This window comes from Sarcophilus harrisii, chromosome 1 (assembly GCF_902635505.1).
Source record: "Sarcophilus harrisii chromosome 1, mSarHar1.11, whole genome shotgun sequence".
NCBI classification, from domain to species: Eukaryota; Metazoa; Chordata; class Mammalia; order Dasyuromorphia; family Dasyuridae; genus Sarcophilus; species Sarcophilus harrisii.
Genome location: NC_045426.1, coordinates 4639315 through 4656381, shown reverse-complemented (window position 1 = coordinate 4656381; position 17067 = coordinate 4639315). Strand labels below are relative to the sequence as shown.

The 17067-nt window shown below is 46.5% G+C and overlaps 1 protein-coding gene across 1 annotated transcript in view; it reads left to right on the top strand.

Moving 5' to 3' along the window:
• The window catches only part of HECW1 (HECT, C2 and WW domain containing E3 ubiquitin protein ligase 1), a 240336-nt gene that overhangs the window by 76424 nt on the left and 146845 nt on the right, over positions 1-17067 (top strand). Inside the window, exon 3 of the mRNA XM_031951752.1 lies at positions 13713-13770. Coding sequence (XP_031807612.1) covers positions 13744-13770 — 27 coding nt within the window. The 5' untranslated portion in view covers positions 13713-13743. The remainder of the gene's footprint in view (positions 1-13712; positions 13771-17067) is intronic.

The window sequence follows — 17067 nt, the reverse complement described above, 5'->3', positions numbered from 1 at the left end:
GGCTGGGAGGAGAGAAGTCTGTTAGAAAGAAAGTGACTTAGTAGGACCCGGCATTCAGTGAACATTTTATTAATGTTTGGGGATTGATTATTTAAGGAGCCAGAAATAAGCCATTGCTCCCTGGCAGCCAACAGGCCAGTTACCACAAGGCAGGGACGGAAATGTGGCCAAGCGCTAGATGTCCAAATGGTAGTGTTGCAGTGTCATAGGGCACAGAATGTTGGGTCTGAAGACCTTTACTAGCTGTATGACTGAGCAAGTCACTTACTCCTGCCTACCTCAGTTTCCTTATCTGTAAAATGAGGATAATAACAGCACCTAACTCCCAGGGTTGTTGGGAAGATTGAATGAAATAGTGTTTGTAAAACACTTTCTCACAATTTGATCATCTTTTGAGCATAGTTCTAAATTGCTCTCCAGAATGGCTGAATGTATTCACAACTCCACCAACAATGTATCAGTGTCCCTGTTTTCCCACATTCCCTCCAACATTCGTCATTGTCTTTTCCTGTCATCTTAGCCAATCTGACAGGTGTGTAATGGTACCTCAGAGTTGTCTTCATTTGCATTTCTCTGATCAATAGTGATTTAGAACACTTTTCACATGACTAGAAATACTTTCATTTTCTTCATCTGAAAATTATCTGTTCATATCCTTTGACCATTTATCAATTGGAGAATGGCTTGAATTCTTATAGATTTGAGTTAATTCTCTATGCATTTTAGAAATGAAGCCTTTATCAGAACCTTTGAATGTAAAATCTTCTCCCAGTTTATTGCTTCCCTTCTAATCTTGTCTGCATTAGTTTTGTTTGTACTTTAACTTAACCATCAAAATTTTCTATTTTGCGATCAATAATGATCCCTAATTCTTCTTTGGTCACAAATTCCTTCCTCCTCCACAGATCTGAGAGGTATAAACTATCCTATATTCTTCTAATTTATTTATAATCTCATTTTTTAAGCCTAAATCATGGACTCATTTTGACCTTATCTTGGTGTGAGGTGTGGGTTTCTAACACAGTAGTTTTCAATTTTCCCAAATTTGTCAAATAATGAGTTCTTCTCCCAAAAGCTGAGTCTTTGGGTTTGTCAAACACTAGATTGCTGTAGTCATTGACTCTATAAAGCACTTGCTGGGTGCCGGTCACATCAGGAACACTAGCTGACTGTGGTGGTGGTTGTTTACACTATTGCTGCCATTCCCTACTACCACTGGAAGCCAGGGCTCAGGAAGGGCAGGGTTGGTTTGGGATAAGGCAGCAGCCCGAGGAGCTGGCTGCCCACTCAGGCTGGACCTGAGGCAGGAAGTTCCCATTCTCCTCCACCTGCCTCCTCTTTGGGCTCCATTTCAGCTGTGGACAGCTCCCGCCGCTGCCATCTCTTCCCCACCTGGGATCCTGTGTTCCTGGGACTTTGGGCAATTCTAAACCACCAGTAATAAATAATTTATAAAGTTACGTAAGAGATTTTGGCATTATTCCTTTTTTTACAGGAAAACAGTATCTGCTTTTTGCTCTAGGCAATGTCTGGCTGTTAATGGCTTCCATTTAAAGGCCCTCTCCTTCCTTTCCGATCAAAGTCGGTTACCTGGGTCATGAGTCAGGATGTTTATATTGACTCCCTGAGCCATTATCTGGTTTCCTTTTGTAAATAAAATGTTAGTCACATGCTTAGCCTGCTATAAACATCCAAGAAAAGAGCTAAGAAATCCATCTTGCCTCCTTGGTGACCTTGGACTCTGGACCGCAGCCAGTGAAAGAGATCTCGCCAAGAGAATCGAAGCCCTGTCTTTTCTTTCTCCCTGTCCATGGCAGAGGCCCCGGCTTTCCCTGATCCGATCCCTCGCTCTGTGCTTTGTCCTGCCTCCCTCTGCCCAGGCAGTCCCATGCTCACAGTGCCATCCTCCCAAATCTGTAACTTCTCTGACTCCTCGCCCAGGAAACACCCCCTGACTCAGACCTTTCTGGGGGTTGTTAATGTGCATCTCCCCAAAACAAATTCCATCTGTGGATATTCCCTAAATGCTCTATTCTCATCTTAGTCCATGTCACCGTCTCCTACCCCACAGACTGTAAGCAGGGAGGGCAGGCTTTTCCTCTTTAGCTTTGTCTGGTCTGCCCACCCTGAGCAAGGCTGCTCAGTCAGCGCTTTCTGATTCTGGTCAGCCCAGCGGACTTGGAGTCAGGCCCCTCTGGGCTCCTCTGCCCCTGGGTGGGTGGCTCTGGGGAAGGAGATCCACGGCCGTGTTCGTGAAGGTCAGGGCGGTTTCTGGGGCAGAGCTTGTGCCAGTCACCAGGCCGGAGAGCCTGGATTTTCCCCCACCGGGCGCTGAGCTGCCGCTGTCAGTGGAACATCCCACGCGGAGGGCCCTTAGTCCCAGCAAAACGAGACACGCAAGAGTCTCCATTGACAGCCTTCCTTGGCAAACGCGTGGCTCCCCTTCTGGCAAAGTGATTCAGCTTGAAAAAGATCTTGACAAGTTCCAATGACACATAATTTCCTTTAATGAGTATTTCTGATGACTTAATTGGGTGGGGGTTCTTCCTAGGGATTCCTTGAGTACCCTCAGTGCCTTCCATGTGTCAGTGTGATGGCTTACCAGAGGAAATTCGAGGAAATACACTCCCTGAAGGAGACCAAACAAACAAACGGAGCACGTGCCCACATTCACTTTTCTGCACATTTATTAAGTGCCTACTGCATGCCAGACACAGGGTTCTGTGCTATGTGTATGAACATAAAAAGCCAAACTCTGACCACAGGGGGCTAAGAGTCTAAGAGAGGGGATGTGAAGAAGGTATGGACTGAGGTAGGAGATGATGGGGGGGAAGAAGAGCCCAGACAAGAGTATCAAAAAATTCCAGGATCCCTGGAAGCCCGGGGCTCTGGGATAGCCTCTGAGCCTCAGTTTCCTCAACTGTAAAATGAAAATAATAATACAGAACCTCTCTCCAATGAAATAGTATGTGTCAGCTCTTATCACGGTACCTAGCATGTAGTAAATGCTGCATAAATGCTTATCCCCTTCCTTTTTATCTTGTCAATGTACATACATAGTGTTTCCCCAGTAGAACATAAATTATTTAAGAGCACAGAGTTTTATTCTACTTGTTTTCTGTTTGGCCCCTTCCAGGCCCTCCACAAATGCTTACTGGTTGATTAAGAGGGAGTAAGAGGACTTTTAATGTCCACAACAATCACAGCAATAGCTCGTATTTGCAAAGCCTTTGGAGGTTTATAAAACTGGAGCCCTGGGAGGTGCTGTTATTGTTCCCATTTTATAGATGAGGCAACTGAAACTCAAAGGTGTGTGGACAAGGACATGAGGCAAAATTTGAATCCAGAGCTTCCTGGCTCCCAATCTGGCTCTCCAGCCATATTGTCACCTCAGTGCTTTAGGCCATTTGAAAACAGCATGACAGAATCTGCCCCTGCCCCAGGCCCTTGTGCCCAGGCTCCCCTTTGGATCAAATTCCCAGGTCCTGTAAGCTGGGGACCCCAGCCAAGGGGAAGAAACCGTGAATCTCAGGCACCCCAGCTCTATCCAGGGTCCTTCGGAGGAAGCTCCCGGGCTCACCAGAGGCGGGGCCCTCACAGAGGCCCAGAAGTGGAGAGAAGCCATGAGGGATGGAGATCAGGGACAGTGCAGCTTGGAGGAGGCACAAACCCAAGAGTGGTGGTGACGACCCAGCAGGAAGGGGCAGGTGGCATCATGGGACAAGGGCGAGGGGCAGAGAGTGAGCTCGCAGATGAAAAACCTTAATTACTCTCTATTTAAAGTCTATAATATATAATAGAAGGATCAGGATTTGTCCATTTATTGGCATTTTGGATCTGAGCTTAACTTACAGAGTAGCAAAGACATTTTATGCTCAAAACATGCCTTTGAAACTGAATAAATGAGTGGAAAAGCAGACATATATTTAGTGTATATTGGGCTCTGTGCTGTTGTGGGCATTAAACATATGTCTGTAATAGATGAAGAACTCTGGAAGGGAGGAAAGAGAGAGAGAGGGAAGGAAGAAGGAAGGAAGAAAGGAAGGAAGGAAGGAAAGAAGGAAGGAAGGAAGGAAGGAAGAAAGGAAGGAAGGAAGGAAGGAAGGAAGGAAGGGAGGAAGGGAGGAAGGGAGGAAGGAAGGGATGGGGAGAGGAAGAAAGGAAAAGGAAGGAAGGGAGGAGGGAAGATTGAGGGAGGGAGGAAGGGAAAGGAAAGAAAAGGGGAAAGGGAAGGAAAGGAGAGAAGGAGGAGAAGGAAGCCTGACCCCAAGTCCTTGCTCCCATTGCTAGCCCCAGTTTACATATGGAAAAAAAACACTAGAAAAATTAAAGTAGCACACAGGAGGACGGTGTCGGGATCCCATATCTCAACAGCAGATCAGATTGAACAAGATGAAATCTCACAGTAATGAAAAGTCCCACATTTGGGTTCAGGGAACCCATTGATAAATATTAGAAAAGGAAAGCAAGTCTTGACCAAAATTTGTATTGCATTGTAATGTTAAAAAGCTCTAGGGGCTTAGGTGGACCGTGAGATCCAGAGGCTACTCTTGGGGACAAAATAAAAAGATGAGGGCTAGAACGTGGCAGGCTAGAACGTGGAAGGCTAGAACGTGGCGGGCTAGAACGTGGCTGGTTAGATCTGATCGAATGGACGAAGCAGGACCAGTTACTGATGGTTGACCTTGGAAGGGGATCTCTGTCAGCGGGCCCCGGGCATCCGTGAGTGGCTGGACACTTTTAAGGTTTTTAACAAGGATTTAGATAAAAGGTATCTCTGACAAGCTTATCCGAGCTGCCGGTGGCAGAAAGCCAAGCCAGATGGATCACGACACTCTGAGTGACAGTGAGAATTCACCGGGATCTTGATGGGCAGGAATGGCCAAAAGATAAAAGTAATAAGGATAAAGGTGAAGTCTCACACTGTGAGGTTAAAAGATCGTCTTCTCCATTCCAACTCTTGACTCTCTCTGCCGCCACCTCCCTGCCATCCCTGCAATGACCACTTGTCACTCGGTTCGGAACCTGATGTAGTTCCAGAGCCTGGCAACTGGGATCCAGGTCACCAAGCAGAGCCAGTGCCCATCTCTGGGTCCTTGTCCCACCCAAAGACGCACCAGCTCAGCTTTGCCATCTCTTCCAGCTGGCAGTGCCCAGAGAGCGCTGATACAAGGCTACCTCCCGACAGGCTTCTGAGCCTATGGTGGAAGAGATACAGGAAGAAGATACGGTCTCCCCTTCCAGGGAGCCCCTTCTCACAGAAGGGAGACAGTCCCTCCCTCTAGGGAGCTTCTGGGTCAGAGAGAAGGTATTTTTCCAAGTCCCTCTGTGGCAGATCATCGAATTGTTTAGGAATCTCAAGTTCATAGATGCCATTTGTCTTCACAAGGTTGTTATTATGTTGATTATTCCAGTTTTGCTCACTTCACTCTGCCTCCGTTCAGACAAGTTTTCCCAGGTTTCTCTGAAACAGATCCACTCTTTAAGTGGTTCTTACAGCACAATAATTAATTCCATTACTTTTCTATACCATAATTTGTGCAGCCATTTCCCAACTGATAGTCACCACTTAGCTTATAGTTTTTGTGCTACAAGAAACTATTGTAGTTTTATACATATAGATCTTTTTTTTTTCTTTGATCTCCTTGGAGTATAAGCCTATTAGTGGTAGGGTTTGGGGGCTTAATTCTGAAGGGCTTCCCAGAATGGCTGGACCAATTCCTAGCCTCACCAACAGTGCACTCATGTACCTGCTCACAACTGCTTCCAACATTCGTCATTTTCCTTTTTTAATCGATTTTGCCAATCTTATGAGTGTGAGGGGAGGCTCAAGTGTTGCCTTAAAGTATTTACCGATTGACAAATGACTCTTATTATTATAAATTGGAATCAGTTCCTTATACATCTTGAAATGAAACCATTATTAGAGAAAAACTGTATATATTATATGTATGTATGTATGATATTGATAGTCCTCATTTCCCAGAGTTTTTAGGAGGAGACAAAGTGCAGACAAATTTTGCTCCCTGGGGCAAGTTCACTTTGGGTAGCAGAGTATCTGAAGTCTAATCCCTCCTGCTTGCATGTGGCTGACACACGGATATAGTGGGGCCAGGATTGAGGAGGTGAAAAACCTCAGGTCGATTCAGAGAATTGGGGAGATGAACAAGACTGGAGACCCAGCCCTGAAATTATTGGGAGATGGGAGAGTGACCGGAACGTTCAGTGATGACAATAACAAAAATCTGGATACTCTGGGAAAACCTTGGAAGGAGGAAAGGCAGCTACTGAGGAACAGAGGCAATGGGAGAGTCTCAAACCAAGACAATGGATTTGAGTCTAAGAACCTGGGAAATCATTGGCTCTCTCTGAACCTCAGCTCCTCTTCTATAAAAAGAGAGGGTTGGACTTTACCTTTAATATCCCTTCTGGCTGTAGGGCTATAATCGAGTCCTTCTCCTGGCCTTGGATGACAGGCAGTGTGAGAGGAAAGGCAGAGAGCCTCGGAGATGGTTCCAGGCGAGCTTTGGGTCTTCAGGAAAACCTCATAAAATGGAGCAAGGAATCATCCAAATGACAGTGAGCAGAACCAGCGTGTAGTTACATTTCTAGCTTTAGTGCTAGAACAAGCACAGGCTAGAACTAGAATTTTTTCTCATACTCAGTGTGAACAAATAAGGTTTCCTGAGCCTGCACTTTTACATGGTTCTGAAGTACGAGCTCCTGAGCCTTGAGAGAATGGACAGATCCATCCAAGTACAGGCTGATTTGGAAGTAGATATTGTAGCAAAGGGCACAGATGGTGAATAATCCTTGGTAAACCCAAAGGTCTGCTCTACACTTCTTGTGTTTTCTTTCTTTGGGGAGAAATCTGAAGAGTAGTAACATTGCCTTCTGACACAAAACAGCCAGATTTCATATGTAGTATTCCCATGGCTGGGACCAAGCCATGTTTCCCCATGACCCCTCTTCAACATAAGCGTTCCCCACGCCGTGGCACAAATGGACACTCGGGGGTTGTATGAGTGGGACAGGACGGCTCGGGGCAAAACTGACCAAGATTTAGTGATGGCAAGACTCCTTCTTGCTCACCTGTGGAAATGATCCAGCAGCCAATACTGTGTCCCCACTCTTAGTTTCTGTCTTCTCCCATTCTTTCCTTGGCCATTAACCCAAAGTGGCTCAGGGATTTTCTATAGCCATCATTCTTGGGCTAATATCTAGAAACTCAGGGGCCTTTATTGATTACTGGTCAGTTTTATTGACATCATTATCAATGACAATATTCTTATCATTATTGATGCAGGAACAATTGAATTGCAGAAGAAAGCCAAGGTTAAGATTTTGTGTCTTTCATGATCTGGAGGCCTTGGCATCCAAGTGGAAAGTGTCATGGATTGGAAGTCAAAGGACCTGGGGTCAAATCCCATCCTTGCTACTTCTTACGTGACTCCAGACAAATCACTTAACCTTTCTGGGCCTCAGTTTCCATTTCTGTAAAGAGAAGGCCTCTGAGATACCTTTCCATTCTAAGGCCATGATCCTCTCAGAAACAAGCTTGCTCTTTACTTCCTCTCTTCCCTGTGGCTTTTCAGCTATGATTGAGGAGGCAAGAACAGAACTGACCATACATGGCCAGGTAGCTGCAAGTGCCTACATGAAAATCTTGTAGATTTTCTCATTTGTTTAAATCCTAGTGGTCGTGTGTTGTTTTGTTCAGTGTGACCAATAGTTTGGGGAAAATCTGTTTCCTCACACAGAACATTTAAGGTTGTTGTGACCTGATCTGGAAAAAACAAATGTCCTGGTTTTCTTCCGTGACATTTTAGTATTTAGTGGTTTCTTAATAAAAAAGGCAGAATCCCAGAATAGAAAATGGGGAGGGTCATAATCTAGAATGTGGCTTAAAAAGGACCAACGGGGGCAAACCTTGACATGAGTTCTGGAAAGTGCTAATTTCTGTGTCTGAAATTATAAATTCACTCATTCTTAGGCTGTGATAACATGATTAGTTCCAATCAATCAATCAAGTAGCATTTATTAAAGTGCTATGAGGATCCAGCCTCTTCTCTCTGCCCTGAAAATCTCAGGAAGAAGGCAGCACTTCCTTAGGGGAATTACCCTGGTCTTGCCCATCCTCGAGGGAAAGTCTTCCTGGAGTGATTCCGAACGATCCCAGCGGTCCCCATCAATTACATCACTTGTGCTCGTGTAAACTCTGACTTTCAGGATCTTGGATCTGCCATGTGCAAAGACAGAGCTGCTGGCCCTGGGTCAGGAGGATGAGGATGGAGATGAGTGTAAGGAGGAAGAAGGGGATTGTGAGGAGCCTTCTATCTGCTCTTAGAGTGAGGGAGTGTGCTTCAAATCTCCTAGGCAGCTTGAGAGACATGGGCTAGCCCAAGACCCCAAATCTTGGGCAGATCATTGTAGTAACCTTTGTTCCCATAGCTGCCCAGGAGCACATGAGGGTGGGTGACTTCTGTGGCCACATGGCTAATTAATGGCAGAGCTTTGTCCTGCTACAGGTCCAGGGGCTTTCTACTGGACTTTATTATCAAGACTTCTCAGCTGCCCTTCTTTGTCTGGAAGCTTGTTAAGCAGTGAACATGTCCAGGGAGGGAATTATGGCCTGGGAGTCAGGAGGGCCCGAGTTAGAATTCTGCCTCCGACATTTACTGACTGGGCAAGTTCCTGAACTTCTGTCAGTCTCAGTTTCTCTCATCTCTCCCTTTCTGGGGGACAAAAGAAAGGCTCAAGGAGGCGAGCCACTTGCTCGGCTTGGGGATGCAGCAAGCACAAGTAGGAGCTGAGGGACTCTGAGGGACCTGTCCCTTTCTGGGGGACAAGAGGAAGGCTCAGGGAGGGGAGCCACTTGCTCGGCCTGGGGACGCAACAAGCACAAGGACTCTGAAATTCCAACGCAGCAGGTACAATATGATGTGCATCCATAGGAGCCTTTGCAGAGAAATGCTAAGGGGGGATTCCCCAGTCCCTGCCAGTAAGGCAGCTCACAAGTCAGCGAGCCGGAGGGAGGCCGTGAGAGGGCAGAGCCCTATGATGGGCGCTTACGTGCTCTGCGAGGGATCAGGGGACAACTTCCTGACACCGATCACTGCTGAACTAGACATGGCTGGAGACCGATCCCTGGACTTGTGGCTAACAATGGATGCCGAGATTGCAGGATGGGATGTTGAGGAAATACTCAGGAGGGGCTGGGATGATTCCTGTGGGTGGCAGAGAGCGATTGGTTCATAACACGGCTCTCAGCACGTGGCCAAGGTATGGATCCCTGAGGGTGTTTCCTGACATAGGTCCATGGAGAGCTTGATGTCAATTCTAGGTTCCCATAGACCCCCTCCCGAGAGGTTGGGAGCTGGCCCCCCCAACTGGACTACATCCTCGCAGGGAACAATCGAGCAGTGAGGAAGCAGGTGCCCCAGCTGGCCCCTGTCAACTTGAGGCGCACACTGGCTGTTTCCCCAAAATGGCATCAGCATCTAGAGGGCAGTGAGAGAGGAGAGAGGGGCTCTCTGATGATCACACGTCTGAGACCTCGTTCTTCTGCAAAGGGAGCTCCAGAGGGATGTAGATGGATCCAGTGTCAGAGCGTCTGTATGTGTGTGTGTGTGTGTGTGTGTGTGTGTGTGTGTGTGAGAGAGAGAGAGAGAAAAAGAAAGAGACAGAGACAGAGAGAGACAAAGAGTGAGAGAGAGAGACAGACAGACAGACAGACAGAGACCAAAAGACAACAAAAGAAAGACAGAGAGAGAGACAGGCAGATAGAAAGAGTCTGTGTCAGCTGTTTGGGCAACCATGTCATCATTTGGGTGATCTCCAGTCAAAAAGGTTGGATTTAAAAATCCCTTGTCGTGCAGACAGGTGAAAGATAGACCCGGCTCTCCCTGGGCTCTGGGCCTCCCAGGGAGACTGATGGAGAGCTGTCCAGAATGTCTCGGAGACGGCTGACACACACCGTACCGGTGACTCCCAAGTGAGAACGGGTTCAGGCCCTTTCTTGGAGTCAGTGTTTCTGGGAAGCCGGGGAGCGAAGTCGTAGCTGCTGAGGGCAGACTTCGGCCCATATGTTTTGTGTTGTTCTGTCCCATCATGTTGCTGGTCTGAAAAAGAAAATGTTTTGACAGACTGTCACCGAAACCTGTTCTTCATGCAAACATCTTGAGGAGAGCTATTATTCTTGGTCGACAGCTTTGCTGAGGAATTATTCAAGGGTAGAGTTATGGTGAAAGTGCCATTGTGTTAGGAGGGCCCAGACACAAAGGGATCTGTTAATAGGGAAACTGAGGAACAGACTTGGGTCACTCACCTGTGGGGGGCTCTGTGAAAAGCCTGGACGGAGCATCCTAGAGTCATCACCCAAATTGGCCTTTGTAAAGCAACCTGAGGTTTGTAAAGCTCTTTGGGTCCTCATAACAGCCATTTTGCAGATGAGGAAACTGAGGTTCAGAGAGGTGATTTGTCTGAAGCAGTGATCAAAACGTAGAGGAAAAAGTTCCGAGATCTGGGGTGAAGACTCCTTGCTTGAGGGACCTGTGGGCAGCTTGGGGCAGAGCCTGTCTCCCTTTCATGTCCAGCACCCAGCGTGGCACAGAGGGAGTGCCTGGTGCTGGTTTAGTGCTTCATTCATCCAGGCAAAGGGAACAGGCTGCAAGGAAATGAAGGAGAAGGTGGGATGAACTCTGGCGTGATGGAACAAGCATCCTGAGAAGGCGCAATTAGACTAAATGCAATTACTCAGTCACTAGTTACAAAGGTAATGATGACAGGAGAATAAAGAATCTGGGCCCCCCGTGATCAATAAGAATTATTTCTCTTTGTGAGGAAATTTTCAGGGAGAAAAAAATTTTCTTTTATAAAAAAGAAGCTATTTCTACTAATGTGTGTCTATACATGAGTGTATTTATATGGTTGAGCCTGTTTCATGCTTGTTTTGTGTCTCATTATCCTTTCTATTTTGCTCTTCCTTCCTTCCCTCCCTTTCTCCCTCTTCTTTTTCTTCCTTCCTTCCTTTCTCTTTTATTCATTCATTCTTTTTCTTCCTTCCTTTCTCTTTCATTCATTCATTCTTTTTCTTCCTTTCTCCTTTTTCTTTCATTCATTAATTCTTTTTCTCTCCCTTTCTTCTTATTGATTTATCAATAAAATTTAAGAGTATGAATTCTTCTGCTTAAGTAATCATTTCCCACATAAAATAATGTTCCATGCAGAACCTCATCGAGACTTTGGCCTCTATAATTGACAAAATATGATGCTATGTGACCTTAGAAGACCTCGGGGTCTCTTCCAGTTGAAGTATGTTAAATTTCATCCCAGACGAAGTAGATCTAAGTGGTAAATTCTATAAAAATTAACCTGAGTGAACTTCACCCTGATTGAAAGGAAATTAAGTGGAAGATCAGTGAGAAGGTTAATGAAAATTGAATGGGAAGGTTAGCACATCGATGCTGCTATTGAATGAATAAATAAAATATATTCAATACATCTTATACTAATAAGAATTCACATTTATCAAGTGTTTAAAGTTTGCAAAGCACTTTGCTTATGTTATTTCATCATCTTCCCAGAACAACCCTGGGAGGTAGGCTCTATGTTCACCCCTATTTTACAGATGGGGAACTTGAGACTGGGAGGGGTTATTGAGCACCTGCTACTTGCCAGAAACTTTATAAAGATCATCTCATTTGATCCTCAAAAGACCGTGGCAGGTGGGAGCTGTTGTGATTCTCATTTTGCAGTTGAGGAAACTGAGGCAGAAAGTTGTGACCTGCTAGGAAGTATCTGGGGCTGGATGTGAACACAGGTCCTAGCTCCAGTCCCCTTCTTCATGTCAGTGTATGCTGTGAGGGACAGGAGGGATTAGCTTTATCTGACCTGGTTCTAGAGGGAAAAGCTGGGAGCAGCAGGGAAGTGGCTTGGAGGGGGATTTCAGCTCATTGTCAGGAAAACCTCCCCAAGACCAGAGCTGTCTGAGGTGGATGGACTGTTTGGGGAGGCCCTGGGGGGAGTGTGGACTGGGAGCTTGTCAGTTAGTGCTTTCCTGGTGTTTGGAGGTAATCAGGGGGGCAGGAGGAAGGGAGAGCTGAGAGCCCTAGAGCCTTTTCTGAGTTCCCAGACTTCCCTGGGGCAGAACCCTTAGTCCTCAAGTTTTTAAATGCTCAAGTTCACCCAATGTGCACTGCTAATATTGGGGCCCCCAGTGTCTGCAAGGCATCAGAGACAGCTGGAGTCTCTCTCCATAAGCTGGGTTTGGGTCAAGCTGGGTTTGTCTCCACTTCTCTTTCTGCTCTTCTCCCTAAACTCAATTTCCAACATGGCTCTGGCTGCTAAAAATGTAAAGTCTATGCAGACTCTCCAGAAATGGACAATTTCTCGCTAAAATGACGCCTTTTTTGCTTCTGCATTTCCACCTAATCTCTATGTGTATACAATTAGCCGCATCAACATCCAACTAATGTGTTTCTCCCAAGCGGGACCCCTCTCCTCCCCTCCTCCCACCCCCCAATCTCCCCGCAGATGCTCGGAAAGGTTCCTTTCATCCCTTCTTTGGGATTCAAAGCCACTGGGAGCCCATTTCCACGTCTCCGGCTAATCTAAGCACTCCGAATGCAAGCTAACGACTTGTTTTTTAAACAAATTCTCGTCAGCAAAGCTCCAGATTTCTCTGGGTTTGGGGAACCCTGGAGTCGAATGCTTGCTTTTGGAATGAAAACATATTGAATGGTTTCAAGGCAACTCTGAGGAAGGATGAGGATGCAAGATGGTGGGAACCGGCAATGCAGCCAGATGGGAAATGTTCAGGAGATGTTCTCACAGCCACTTTATCGAGTTCCCCTTCTCTTCCCCAAATCTTAGAAATGTGAACTCGGGCTCTCTGCGCTTGTATAAAAACCAGTTGAGTTGGTTTTCTTTACCATCTCATAAAGGGAATCTGGGCAAACAAAAATGTGTGGCTGTGAGGAGCCTGGAAGGTGTCGACACGAACAAATGCTTGGGAAACGTAGATCTCTAAATTGTGAATCTCTGGCGATTTCATTTTTGGGGAAAGAACATAATGACCACAACAACTGGGCCTGACTCCAGCATCCTCCCTTCCCGCTGCCGTGACTACCTGCTGGTCACTCAGTGATGGCCTCTGGCACAGGGGGATGAGGTGGCCATGTGGGAGAAAGTCCCCGGGGCCGACCTGGCCTTTGGGACCCTCGGAATGGTGGTCGGGGGAGTGGGCGGGGCATTCCTGGAAGGTCTCAGCAGGGCTCCTGGCTGGGGTCGGACTCTGGGGGGAGGAGCAGCTGTCCCAGGACCCCTCCATCTGACACTTGAAGTTTCTTTTAGCCACTAATCAGGTCTGTCCCCTCCCCGATACAGTTCTCATTAAAGAGATAAAAGAGTTTACTTCCCTTCAGCTCCATATGTCTAACCTGCACACCCTGATGGAGAGTCCAGCGTAAACGTCCCTAAGTAGCTGCTGCCACAGTCCCTTGGCTAAGGGCTGTCGGGGTTCTCCCGGCGGGTCCCGGGAAGCCCCCCAGAGTCCAGCGTTTCTGTGCATTTGTGTCTGGAAGGGCTGGGGGAGGGGGAGGGAGGGGCCGAGGGCCCAGGAGTTCTAGCGTTCCATTCTTTCTGTGTGTGATGTCACTGATGTTACTTGTTTGGGATCCATGCTGAGTTAACCTCATTGGCCTTTTCCCCAGGAATTGATGCGCTTACACTTGGTGGGTCATTATGCTGCTGCATCTGTGCAGTGTTAAGGTCAGTGTGCTTTTCTGATTCTAAGAAACCATCCATGTCATTCCATTATAAGCCGACGACTCACCGCCATCCATAATGGAATGTGCCATCGGCCCCAGCACCCGGGCCCCGGGTCCGAGGGCAGCCCCCGACATCGGGAATCCATCCGGTCACCCTCCCCCATCGTGATCTGGCTGCATGCTGAGCCCCCTCCCCATGCCATGCAGGGGGGCACTCGCCCTCCCAACTCACTTCTGTCCACTTCAAGCCCACGGGTGTTTGTTAAGCACGAGTGACTCTGTGCAGGTGCTGGGGACCCAAAGATGGAGGACGCAGGCCCCGTCCCCCGGACAGCTTCATTCCAGGCAGGATTCCCGGGAGGAAGGGCCCAGGGCTACAGACAAGGGCGGGGGACAGGTCCTGGGGCTGAGGGGAAACAGAGCAGGAGCCACGTCTGGCCAAGGAGAGGGAGTGCTCCAGGTCCCCACAATGGTCGCCACTGAAGATCCAGTAGAGCTCATGGGCTGGGCCAGGTCTCCTTCTGACCCAGCCCCGAGGTTCACAGGGCACCCTCCGCTCTCCTGGGCTCGAGCATCCCTAAGGCTTTTTCTCAAAGCCCCCCAAGCAGGCACCGTGCCCACTGACAGGGACCTGAGAGCCATGACAGACATCGACTAACGAGGCCGGGGCACGGAGCCTGGTAGGATTGGGTTAGGTCCTGGCGGGGTCGCTCAGCTGCAGGTGCCCACTAACTCAGGATAAGAGCACCAACAGGTGCACATCAGAATGCCGAGTGCACAAGGGAGGAAAGAGGGTGAGGGGCTGGGGGGCTTGAGAAAGGCTCCCTGGAGGAGGTGACAGCGGTGCTGGACTCTAAAGAATGGCTAGGGATTAAGACGTGAAAAAAGAGAAGGAATCTTCTTGGGCAAAGGAATAAGGTAGCAAAGGGCAGAGGTGGGAAAGTACAGAGAATTTTGTGGAGACCAAAAGCAGTAGAATCCAGATGAAGCAGAAAATGTATAAACATGGCACGGTGGGCAGAGGTTCTGGGCTTGGAGTCAGAAAACCCTGGTTTCCCGTCCTGCCTCCATCACTTCCTGTTAGGCCCCGGTGGGCTTCGGACCCTCATCTGTAACATGAGAGTATTTGGACGCAGAGGCCTCTAAGGCTCCTCCCATTACTCACTATAATCCAAGGAGACCAGCTTGACTTTCTAAGGATGGAAAGGTAGGGTGCTGCCGGATTATCGAAGGCTTTGAGTGCCAGGTATCGTTAGAGTGAGCTAAATGGGGCCACGTGGTACAGCAGAAAGGAAAAAGCAAATCAAGTGTTATAAAGTACCTATAAAGTACCTACTATGTGCCAGGCACCATGCTAAACACTAAGGATATATAGAAAGTTTTTTTAAGTCCCCCCCTCAAGGGGCTCATAGTTTAATGGAGAAGACCCCACGAGATATGTGGGGAAAATATAGATATAGATATAGACATAGATATAGATATAGATGCACAGGACAAATTGGAAGGAATCTCAAAGGGAAGGCACTAGCATTAAAGAGAATCTGAGTTTAAATCCCTTTTTGCTCACATAGTGATGGTTTCTCTGGGTCTCAGTTTCTTTTCTATAAAATAAGGGGATTGGACTAGATAACTCCTAAATTCTCTTTCAGCTGTAAATCCGTGATCCTTTGAACCCATCAAAAAACAAAAAATCTTGCTGATTTTGCTTGCTGACAGCAGCATGTCTATAAGGAAGAAAAGTCTAGCAGAGGTATAGATTGAAAGAGGAAGAGTGTAGAAGTGAGAAATTAGAATTATATTTAGTAATAAAGAGATTATAAAATAGAAGGTCAGAATCAGAAGGGAGTTCAGAGTCCAGCCTATGGTCCAGCCTATGTCTGAACAGGAATCCTCCCTATGGATAGCACTGTTGACTATGTCCCTTTTGGAGAGGAAATCCTCCCTTACTTTCTAAGCCAAATTATTACACTCACAGAAGACTTTTCCATCTGTTGAGTCCAATCTTCCCCCTCCATAATTTCCACTTCCAAATGGATTTGTAACTGGTCTGTTGGTTTGATGAACTTTCATGTTATTTCACATTCTAGTCAATTAAATGTCAACTGTCTATATTGAAGGAAGCAATCAAACCTTCATTTCTGGTGCCATGACGATTCTTTCAATCCAATACTATATTACAAGATTTCAAACACGTGAGAAGATTCTACACACAGTGTTGCCTGGCACATAGTAAGGGCTTAATAAATAGTATTGACAGTTAACTGATAGAATAGAAACAAAGGTATGATGGGTAAGATGTTGTGGAGGCAGAATGGTTAGGCTTTGGTAACTGATTAAATAGTGTCAGCCAACGCTCTCTGAATGTGGGGCAGAATGAATGGTGACACTAGTGGCAGATGCAGAGAAGAAGTGCATGTTGTGAGCTGTGCCCAGAGAAGCCCAGGGCTATCCTTTAGTGATTGCCTTCCAGGTTATCCAGGCACTAGCTAATATGGACTCCTTTTTGATTAAATGAGGACCCCCCCCCATCAAGATTTTGAGAAAGTCACACCCAGCCATGTGAGACCCTTGTCTATTGTCAAAGTCCAGGGTGGTCTGGGGACATATATTGCCTTTTTATATCCATATAAAAGGGAGTCAGATAATTCAAACTCTAGGGAAATAGCCATTTTTACAACTTTTTTCCAGAAATAAATTAAAATTTCCAAATAACGTCACATTTTTCTAGGACTTTGGGGTGTCCAGAACACTTTTTTTAAGGATAGTTGAGTGGTGCAATGCCTAATACTGTTATTTTATACATAGGGAAACAGAGGTTCAAAGGAATTCTTAAGTAGACTATGTCCAAAAAGCTAGACTTGAAGACAGATCTCTAGATTTTAAGTCCGATATTTTTGTCAACATTCTACAACATCCTTTTCAACCAGAACATTATCTTAATCAGTTCCAGCTTCCATTTTTTTTACTTCAATCCTAAATATGAAGAATGATTCTCCAAAATGCCCAATGGACCCAATTTACACTTAATTAGCTAAGACACAACATTGCCAGGCCACTTCCTTTACGTACCCAAATCTCTGGTGCTTCAGTAGATCCATTTTATGCTCTTAAAAACATTAATCTTCCTATACATTTTCCCCCACTTGAATCTTTGAGTACTGATGAGTGTACTCTATAGGTTGTTTTTACGATAGTATATCACAGTCTGGATGAGATCTACTCTTCCACTTGGTTTTTCCAATAAGGATGATTAGAGTGAACTCTGATGGATGCCATTCTGGAAGACACAGCATGTTCC